Source organism: Herpailurus yagouaroundi, unplaced genomic scaffold (assembly GCF_014898765.1).
Source record: "Herpailurus yagouaroundi ecotype Mexico unplaced genomic scaffold, PumYag 77, whole genome shotgun sequence".
Classification (NCBI taxonomy): domain Eukaryota; kingdom Metazoa; phylum Chordata; class Mammalia; order Carnivora; family Felidae; genus Herpailurus; species Herpailurus yagouaroundi.
The window spans coordinates 712,487-723,251 of NW_024412388.1; the positions used below are offsets into that span (position 1 = coordinate 712,487).

Genomic DNA, 10,765 nt, shown 5'->3' on the forward strand with positions numbered 1-10,765 from the left:
TGGCGGGGTCTCTTGGCCCTGTGTCCAGAGACTTGAAACACAGAGGGGCACAAGACAGGACATGTCTCCCTGCTGTCTTGGGGCCACTGGGCAGCGGGGTCACCAAGAGTGAGTGGAAAGGGGGCCAAGGATGGCAGGAATTTGGGGTGATTTCTCAAGCTCTGTAACTTCCTTTTCTGGTTGTTTTGGAAACCCCACCACTTCCCTAAAGTGACCGCCAGCCACACCCACAGGAGAAGCCTTTTGAGCTGCACATCTGGGATATGGTCATTAACATAATAATACTAATGCTTGAGCCAGCTCTTACTACGTTCCAGGCATTGGGCTAGGCCTCCCAAGAACCTTCTAGATCAGGAAGAGTCTAGAGAAGGCACCAAGGCAGAAGAGCCAGCCTTATGGCTAGCCGAGTTCACACAGCAGGGCCCTTCCTGTGTGTCCCTCTCTAAAGAGAACTTGTGTCAGTGTTTGCAATAATGGGAAGCCTCTGTCCACCCCGACCTCAGAGGGTGCTTCCCCATTTCAGAGATGAAAAAACAGGGGCTGTGGCTTCCTTCACCTGACCCGGATTGTGCAAAATTTCCCAGTAGGCCCGGGTCCCACTCTGCCCCATCAAACACTGGTCAGTAGTAATGGAAACCCCCACCAGGCCCCCCCAAGGCTGGCCAGTAGTAATGGAAGCCGATGCTGGGAGGGGTGGGGTGCTTTAAGGCATCCGGAAGGTTCCTAGAGGCCGTTTGGCTTGGGCTGAGTCCAAAGGCGGAGTAGGAATAAGCCAGGCTTGGTGGGGAGAGGGAAGGGCCGGCACCAAGGACAATGGCTGGTGTGAGGATGGGAGTGGGGGGTGGGTGGATGCTAGGCAGGCTAGTTTGGGCTGGGCTGAGGAAGAGGGTTCTGCCTCAGAGGGTCTCAAGGGTAACCTTTCCCAATGCTCGTATTTGTTTCTTTGTATCTTCTTAAATGTGACTTGTGATTCCTGTTTTATTTAAGCTTCAGACCCCTAAAACCTAGATGTACCCTCTTCGGAGGGTTGAATGATGGGGGATATCAGGGTGGGTGGGTTAGGTGGTGGAAGAAGGAAGCCTGGGCCATGGAGGGTAGAGCAGGATAGGCTGCCTGCCTAGAGCTGGACTCATTCAGACAGGGTGGGGGGTCCTGGATTTTAAGTGCAGTCTCGAGCACAGCTCTCAGGTGAAGCGGGTACTCCTTGGAGTCCTGCCCCCAGCTCACATGGAAGTTGGCCTCAACTGTGCTTGACGCGTGAGAGGATGAACAGAGATTGCCCAGCACCCAAAAGGGGAAGTGGCCAGGAGCCTGGGTGACAGGGGCGGCAGGGAAGGACCAAGGCTCCCTGTGGAGGTGGGTGTCTTGGGCTATTCAGAAGTCATCTTGTCCATACCCCCAGCCCCAGGCCTCTAGCCAGAGCGCACAGGGCAAGTCCAGCCCCTCCTTACCTATTCCTCTCCAGGGGCCAGTGTCTGGAATTGCCAACTTGGCTCCCTCCTGGTGGGAGTGGTTTTGGGTGACCGAGTGTGGAAGGAAGCCCTTCTTCCTGCAGGCCTGCTAGGTGCCAGGCACACGGTCCAGCAGGGGACAAGATCTTGGAGTAGACCGTGAACTTCTCACCAGGGTGGTTAGCAAAGGGACAGCCCCCCCACCCCCACCAGCTAGGAGGAGCTACAGAGGGGCAGAGGCAGTGCCAGCTTGCGGTGGGTGGCGTCTGGCATCTGCACAAAGGGGCTTGATGAATTCTCACAAGGCCTCTAGGAAACAGGTGTTTTTGTTGTCTGCGGTTTTCACTCAGGGAATCTGGGGCACCGGCCGAGCAACCTGCAGCGAGGACATGAGGAGCAGAGTGTGGCCCTAGCTCCGGGAAGGCTTTGACTGGACTCCAGGAGTGGGGAGCTGGGGGAGATGGAGCGCTAGGAAGAGGAGGGCCCCTGCCTGGACAGCACACCCCTCAGGGCAGCCCACGGGGCTGGTGGGGCCACGTTGAGGATCAGGCACTGTGGGGGGGTGGCAGAAGCCCCCAGTATCCATCTGGGGCACAACACTGAGTGGGCATGGTGGGGACAGAACCCTAGAAGTCACCGAGAGGCCCCAGCTCAGTCCAGCCTCCCAAGGGCTCTGTGTGGAGCTTGGACAGCACACTTGCAACAGGCGCCCACAAGGGCAGGGCCATGACTAGGACAGGAGGGGTGGAAGTCTCAGGGGAGACTGGAGGAAGGGGAGGGAGCACGGCCAGCACCCTGGAAGGGGACGCATGGCAAAGAGCGAGAAGTCACTTTCCGAGGGCTGTCCAGGCAGCAGAGGTTAAGTGCTAAAGGGTCCTGCTCAGTCCGTGCAAGCTTGAGTTTTGTGCCTGAAGGTTGAAAACGAACACAGTCCACCCTGGCTGTGCAGGTGTCCCTTCACTTCTGCACAGCGAGATGGCCACTTTCTAGATGCCCCTACTGGTACCTGTTTCCAGTGGCTGCTTTGCTGAGAAAGTGGGACAGTGATCTCAGAGCCAGCAGAGAGCTAGCTGCACCATGCAGGGGCAGGTCAGGGAGCCGGGGACATGCCGGGTGCCAGGCTGGGGCACTGAAGGACAGAGGGAACACGTGGGCATCTGTGGGCTACCAGTCCTTGCTGAGGTTCCATTGTACCCCATCCCAGGGTGTACCTCTGTGCAGGATAACTACCTTCTTTCTGCTCCCGGGAGAACCTCCCTCCCAATGACTCCAGTCATCAGCCCCAGGAGCACCTCAGATGCTCCCTGGCATTTTGTAAGACAGCCGGCAGGGTCTTTCAGGGAGCATGGGGGAGGAAGTTGAAGCCAGGCAAACCTAGCATTCAGGCTGCCAGTCCCTGGGGAGACGGCACCCCTGGTCGTGGCAGAAACGCACGGGAGAAATGCACCCGCTCCTCCTGCTGCTCTGTCTTGCTGGTAATTGGAGAAGAGAGCCTCAGGCGGGAGTACTTCCCATGGAGAGCAGTCTTCACTTATTTATGAAAAAGGACCAGCATTTAACCCAAGAAAACTACCGAGTCACCTTTTATAACCTTGTAGAATGAGGAAGGGACGGGGCCCTGGTGGAGGTCCTTCAGGGGTATGCCCGTTCCGAGTGGTTTCTCACACTTTGGGGGAGATATTCAGTTTTTCTTGTAGGATGCCGCTCTTTTTATCCCGATAGAGATAAAAACCTCAGTCAGAAGGAAAGCATGTGTCTGGAGTAACGTCCTAGATCTTACAGAGGGAGGAGGAGGTAAGGGCCTCAGGCCCCGAAGATGAGAGACACTGGCAGGACGGCGCCTGGGGATGCTCTTCGCGCGCTGGGCAGTGGCCTGAGAGGTGGGGGAAGGGCGGCTGGGCCCCGACAGTGGCAGAACTGCTGGGGCGCTGCTACTGCGTGGGGCCGGCCGAGGACCTGACCCTCCTTTCAGGGACTCTTGGCGATGGGGACAAAAGGCATGGCAGAAAAGCAGGCAGCCATGCCACTGCCCACACGACCACATCCAGCCGACGTCACCGAGTAGGGCGGCCAGGGGAAGACAGCTGTGTCACGAGCCCAAACAGCCTGGCAAATAAGCAGCCACACCCAAGTCCCTCATGTCAAACCGCTTTATTACATCTTAAATAACAGTACAGTTTAATATAGTATCTATCTCGCATCCAGCCTCCTTGCAATACACTGACTTTAAAATTAAATACAGTGAGGGCACGGGGTGCAGAGAGCTCCTACAGAGGTGTGGATGGGAGGGAAGGAGGGCTCGTGTTTCTTCTCCCTGCCAGCCCCTGGCCTACTGCACGGCACAGCGCAGTTCTGTACAGGATGCTGCGGAAACAGGACGGAGAGAAGCCCCCGCTGCTGCTGTGGAGCGGGCTCGGGTGCAGGGAGGCAGCCCACGGCACCGCTGTCCCCCGGCCTCCAGCGGGACCGGGGAGGCGTGGGTGTTATACGACGACCCGCCTCAGATGCAGAAGGCTGGTCCCACGGCAGAGACAGGCCAAGAGGAGTTGGCAGAGGAAGGCCGGGTCTCTACCCCCTGCTCCCCCCGCCCCCGAGTCCAACGGCAATCCTTTGCAACAGGGCTTTTTTTTTTTTTTTTTTTTTTTAAAAGAAAGAAAGCAAACAGTGACTCATCCTGCCACCCAAGCGCGAGGGGCTGCTCGCTGTACTGCTTCCGGTGCACAGAATGGCAGCAAGAAGTGGACAGAGCCGCGATGGTTACAACTTGAAAGAGGTTATTTCTTAAAAGAAAAAGAACATCTAAGGACTGAGTCCTGGATGCACTTTTGAGCATTTCTACAGCATGCGATTCTAAGAGTAAACCCACCCAATATGGCAAACGATCAAATTTTTTAAAATTTAACTTAGAAAGTTTGAGATCATTATTTTCAAAACATTGATTTGTACATGGTTTCATACACAAATAATTGACTGACTATCCAAGCACGGGACGGGCGCCTCTCTTGAAAACAGAGGTTCCTGATGGCTGGGGGCGGGGCACAGGGTAGCGTTAGGCTATTATCATGGACTTCCTTCCCTCCAACTTCACAAGGAAACCCGCTGTGAGATTAAGAACTGAACCCGAGAAGGCAGGGAGGATGGGCGGGGAGGAACAGGTGCCTAACTGGAGTAGACTTCATCACGCGTTCAAGACCATCCACGGCGTGTGCTTGCTTCCTTTCCTGATTAGCGTCTGTCTTCCTTTCTAGGCCGTGTTTGTGCGTAACAATTACGTGACACAGGACAAAAAATAAAAACCTGAGGGACTCAGTTTACATCATTAACAATTTCAGAGAGGCTGCACCAGACCCTCTTCCTCTGTTGAACTACTGAACGTAAAGGAATATATTTTAAGAAGGAAATATGAATGTTTGCAAAATCCTGTTACAAACACAACCTGAAATTTAGAACCAGTTACGAGATAAAATCCTCCACTTGTTTTGCGTGAACAGCACAAAATAGGGTCACTGACCTGAAATTCAAATGAACTAGTGAAAAGGTGTGTCTGTCTCACAATTACACTCAAGTTTACCTTCTGGTTAACATGTTTATTATGGTATTTCCTTTTAAATTCATTCCAGACAAAAAAGAACAAAGACGATGGTCCCGGAAGGAATGCACAATTTTGTCTCAGTTTACAGCACAGAGGTTCTCTTAATGGGAATTGTGCTCTTGGTTTCAGCAATAAGTGAAGGAAAAGGCCTTGCCCTTTTGAAGTTCTGAGGGGGTGCAGGGCGTCCACGTTAGTAGGGGTGGAGAGGAAATGCTATCACTGTAACGCTTCAAGGTTGGAATGGTCTTCCAGTCGCCACGACGTCCACCTGCTGTTTTAAACAGAGTTTAAAGCAATATAAACAGAGAACACCCACACTCACTGCTCCTGCTCTCCCCACCGTCCCGCCCGTCTGCCCTAAGGACACATCACCTGAGCACAGTTCCAGATCAGCTCTACATCGAATTAATCTAGCAACTGTGCCATCCTATGTGCCGTGTGAAAGACATACACAGACGTGCACGCAGGGAGGGCACCTTGGCTGCTGCATTACCTGTCGACGTTAGTTCCAGATCTTGAGGAAGCTGTCCCAGGACCCTGTCGCCACGGCCATCCCATCGTCAGTCACCCCCAGGCAGCTGACGCGGTTGTCATGCCCGGCCAAGACACCTGAGAGCAGATGACAGCCCAGTCACTCCAGGACCCAGAGGTGCCCCACCTGGGGGCGACGCGGCGATGCTATGCAGGGCTGGCTGGCAGGGCCACCGGCGGAAGCATACCCAGAACGCCAAGGCCCCTCCTCTGCAATGTCCCAATGGCAGGGAAGGACACCGGGAGGCAGAGAAACCACGCTGGTCCAAGGCGAGTGCAGCTCACTATACTCCTCTCTTAAAACCAACATGGACACACCTACAGCCACAGGGAAGTGTTCACACACAACAAAGACGCACTGGAGCCCCCGGTAAGAAGTCTGTTTTTAAGACAGCCGTGATGACAAGGAACATACACAATAAAAAGGTACAGACACACACAGTGAATAACTTAGGACCTTTGGCACCAACTCCTGAATGTATTCACTGTGGTAAGAAGCTTAAATAAAAAATGAAATATAGGGGGACCTGGGTGGCTCAGTCAGTTGAGCGTCCAACTCTCAATTTCAGCTCAGGTCATGATCTCATCACGTTTGTGAGATTCAGCCCCAGGTCAGGCTGTGCGCTGAGCATGGAGCCTGCTTGAGATTCTCTGTCTGCCCCTCCCCGCCCCCTCTCAAAATAAATAAATAAATATAATAAAAACAAAAAAGAAAGAAAGCAAGCGAGCGAGAGAGAGAAAGAAAGAAAGAAAGAAAGAAAGAAAGAAAGAAAAGAAAGAAAGAAAGGAAAAAGAAAGAAAAAAAGAAAAGAAATCTAAATCATAATAAAAAAAGCCAACCATTCCAATCTCAGGGCAATTAGAACCCAAGAGTGTAAGCCTGTGGGCTGTTCATCTGTTTGTAACCCCTGGAGCCTAGCACAGGGCACAAAACAGAGAGGCTGGACACTGAGGCAAGAGGGGCCAATGGGATGTCACACAGTGACTCCATGCTGACCCCACAGTGAGACAAGCCTCCTGTTGACATTCAGTCACCTGTGCTTAGATAATCATCAGCCAGGGGCACCTGGGTGGCTCAGTTAACCCTCCAACTTCGGTTCAGGTCATGATCTCACAGTTTGGGCGTTTGAGCCCCGCATCGGGCTCTGTGCTGACAGCTTGGAGCCTGGAGCCTGCTTCGGATTCTATGTCCCCCTCTCTCTGCCCCTCTCCCACTCGTGCTCTGTCTGTCTTTCTCTCTCAAAGAGAAACATTAAAAAAAAAAAATTAGAAAAAAAAAAAGGTAATCATCATCCAGAACATTCCATGTCTGATCGGAAGAATCTCATGGCTAATTTCAGAGAATCCGTGTCCATTTCCTATACTCCTTAGTGTCACAGCTGAGCAAAGAGACAGACTCAGCTGGATGGAACAGTGTCCTCTGCTGTGGCAGCAGGACCAGAAAACTGTTGGGGCAGTGGGAGCAAGAGGTATGCAAGAGGGAGTGGGGGGCAGGAGGGGAATTCAGCCCAGGGTGGGTAAAGACCCATCAGAAGGCGGGACGTCAAGGTAAGACACCCCCCCCCCCCAAGAAGACCCCAAGTCATGCTCCCTTCTTCCCCCTGCCAAGATTAACTGGGTTGAAAGATTCTGAAAATGTCAATTCAATTCAGCTGCCTGACTGTCCACGTTTAATACAGGATGTTTCTCACCTTTTGTACAATTTGTGTTTTATTTTCTATTTTTTTTTTAAGATTTTATTTTTAGGTAATCTTTACACCCAACATGGGGCTTGAACTCACAACCGCAAGATCAAGAGGCACACACTCTACTGACTGAGCCAGTCAGGCAACCCTGTACAACTTGTGTTTTAATGCCCTTTACAGCCACACACTTGCCTTTGATGTGTGAACTTGAGACTTTAGACCTGCCCAAGCCTGTGCCCCATAGATGACACGGTTCCACCACGTACAGCCGGTGGAGAGAGAAAGCAAGGTGAGGGCCTTGAAGACCCAGCAGCTGTCCGCCCACCGTGGTGGTCTCCGTGCACCCCACACAGTGCGTGTAAGGAGATCTGGTGCCAGGGAAGCCAACGTGCTGGAGACCCTGAGCGCAGACACCCTGGCCTGTCCCCTGTCCTTCCACTGGCCACACCACAGGGCAGGCAGATATACTTGGGCACAGCATGTGCTTCTTACCAGCATCATGTGTGCAAACCCGAATATTCCAGCCTCTGGGAGTCAGGTCCATCCTCAAAGGTGAGCCCTCAGTGCCTAGGAGGCCCAGGAGGCCCAGCGAGCACCTACCTGCCCTGTCGGCCTTGAGCGCGTCCCACACGTTGCAGTTGAAGTCGTCGTACCCTGCAAGGAGCAGGCGCCCACTCTTGGAGAAGGACACCGAGGTGATCCCACAGATGATGTTGTCATGGGAGTAAGTCATGAGCTCCTGGTCCGCACGGAGGTCGAACAGCCTGCAGGTAGCATCATCCGAGCCAGTGGCAAATGCATTGCCATTTGGAAAGAACTAGAAAGAGAAAGCAAGCCGAGAGAGTAGGCAAAAGCACACAGAGAAGTCGTGGAAACAGGACCGGCCCACAGAAGGGCTGCTGCCCGCACAGGAGGAAAGGGTCAGCAGGGGCCGGACTCTGGAGACACAGGGAAGCAGAGCGGCAGCTGCCTGGGCATCCGGAAGGGAGGGCGTCGGTACTGGGGCAGGCACAGCGGCCGTCTTCGCCAAAGAGTAGCCTTCCTTTCATGATCAACTGTTTCCCAAGGGAGCAGGAAGAGTGTGGTCACCCCTGAGCACCGCCAGCAGCTGGACTAGCCTCGTGGAGGAAAAGCGGGGGAGGAATGCCCAGCCCTGATCAACCAGATATCACCCTCCACATCTTCTTGCAACCCCCATCACGTCAGGGTGACGCGGCAACGGGAAGGCTCCTTTAGCTGGCTGCGCCCCAACCACGGGGAGAAGGCTGAGCGTGTAAGGTTCCTGCTCAAGGTTCAGCCTCTGCCCCCCCTCCGTCCCCCACTCCTAAGAGACTGTGCTGACTGGGTCAACTACTGCCTTGTCTGCTTCCCAACTAGAGGGAAGCCCAGGACACCAATCGCTGGCTCACCCCAGGGCCTGCACACTGTAGGCCCATCGCCAATGTCTGTGAGATGAACAGTCAGCACAGAATCAGCCGGCCTCACAAGGACAACAGAGCACATCACATGTAAGCTTTCTACAGGAGTTTTTGTAAATTAGGTTATAGTTACACAAAGGAGACAACATCTACTCCTGAAAACATTTTAAAGCTTAATGGTGTGTTCCACGGTATACAGAAAGCAATCTAACTCGCTAACAGCTGGCAAAGGACCCCAACCCACAGCTGAACCCCCAACTCACACAGATGGCATTGATGTCAGACTCGTGGCCAGTGAAAGTTTGCCGGCACATCCCTTCTCGCACATCCCAGAGTTTGGCTGAAGCATCACAAGCACCAGAGACAAACAGTCTGGTGTCAGGAGCGAGAGAGAGGCTCATAACATCCCCAGTGTGTCCAGTGAACGTGGTTGTCTGCTGGCCGGTCTCGATGTCCCACAGAGCACTGCAGCGGGAACACAAAACATGCAGTCACCTCACTTTGTCAGACAAGCAGTCATGTGACAAACTGTCCTTCAAACCACCCCAGGACCACAGTAAACCTCTGTGCTTTTACTGAAGACAAATCTAAATGTCATAATGTGGCTTTGTTTGGAAGGGAAACCAAGCACCCAAACAAAACACAGACGAGAATGTGGCCACAGGCTTTGGAGTAGCTGTTCTCTCTACACCAACTCAAACACCAACAAAGGGGGAGCCAGTGACCTGTGCCCCATGTGGGCTTGCAAGGAGCAGCAGGGGCTCCTGGCCAGTGCCCCACACGGGCACAGATCTGCTGCAGCCAGCTCGCTGCCCTCCGGGGTGCCACGGGCTAAGACACGGAGACGACACCAGGTCAACAAATGGCTCAGGGCAAGGCGCGGGTCCCACGGCCTTCCTCGGGAGACACAAACGGGAGAGTCCCTGAGTTTGGTGTCCCGTGGATGTCTGATGAGCAACTATTTAAAGGGTACAAAGGTGAGACGTCGACTGTGCTGTGGGTGGAGCGTGGGCCACTTCTGTGTTTCAAGCCCCAGGAAGCAGCAGCACCGAAAGCTGCTTGGTTCTGGCTCAGAATGCAAATCCGGTTACACCATTTACAGGTTGACTGTGCAGGGGGGGGTTCCTTGCTAGGGCCTGGAGGGACTACAGCAAGGAAGGAATCACGTCCAGGACTCCAGCTTTAAAAAAATATCTTCTAATAAAGAAATTCTTCCGAAAACGGACAGGCTACATTATAAGTCTTTTGTGAACCTATACGATTTATACAAAGAGGACAAGCCGGATAGGGGAATCGGGACCCGGCGTAGGGCATGCCGCCACATTGTGCCACAAAGCCCAGAAAAGCCCCTGACAATGGTTTAAGTCTGAAATGACTCCTATCTGATCATGTAATGTTCTAGAGGTTAAGTGGGCTTCTAACTGTAAGGTAGAAGCTCAAACTGAGGCAGGCTGAGACAGTGCACTTGACATGGGAGGCCCTGCTCCTCCTCGGTTCTGCTCAGAGTCCACAGTGACACAGCGCTCAGAGGGGACCCGCTCCCCAAAGGGATGCCAACAGTTGCCCAGACGGAGTGTGGCCAGGGGGAAGAAAAACAGGCATGTCACCTACAGCTGCAATGCCTATGAGTCAGTCCTTCGTTGCTGAAAATTAAACTCTGAACTTTAAAATCTACCAAGAGTACAAGGAATTTGCTCGTCGCTCATGAATTTGTGTTTGACACCTCACGGCCACTTCAAATTAATAAAAGATGGCCTGATTAATGCCAAGAGTCTTATTTCCTACACGTCTAAGGTGAGCAGTATGAGAAGACAGGGCGCACAGGTGCTCACCAGGTGGTGTCCCCAGAGCTGGTGACGATCTGATTGTCATCCAGGAAGCGGCAGCAGGACAGGTAACCTGGAAAACAAACAGAAGATGGCCCTGATCTGCAAGCCCCTGCCCGCAGTTCTAAGGTCCTGTAAACAGAAAACACACTGGCAGAATGAACACACCTGCAAGTTCCACATCTAGGTGTAGACCAATGCTTGCCAGCCGCCCCCCGCCCTGCCCCACATGCAGTAATGAACAAACAAGGTGGCACAGCCC

The 10,765-nt window shown here is 53.3% G+C and overlaps 1 protein-coding gene across 2 annotated transcripts in view; it reads right to left on the reverse strand.

Moving 5' to 3' along the window:
* Positions 1-3,586: 3,586 nt before the first annotated feature.
* The window catches only part of GNB1 (G protein subunit beta 1), a 47,738-nt gene continuing 40,559 nt past the window's right edge, over positions 3,587-10,765 (reverse strand). For both annotated transcript variants that reach the window (XM_040458657.1, XM_040458666.1), the window contains exons 7-11: positions 10,510-10,576; positions 8,941-9,142; positions 7,860-8,076; positions 5,537-5,652; positions 3,587-5,314 (exon numbers count right to left, since the gene is read on the reverse strand). In XM_040458657.1, coding sequence (XP_040314591.1) covers positions 5,546-5,652; positions 7,860-8,076; positions 8,941-9,142; positions 10,510-10,576 — 593 coding nt within the window. In that variant the 3' untranslated portion in view covers positions 3,587-5,314; positions 5,537-5,545. The remainder of the gene's footprint in view (positions 5,315-5,536; positions 5,653-7,859; positions 8,077-8,940; positions 9,143-10,509; positions 10,577-10,765) is intronic.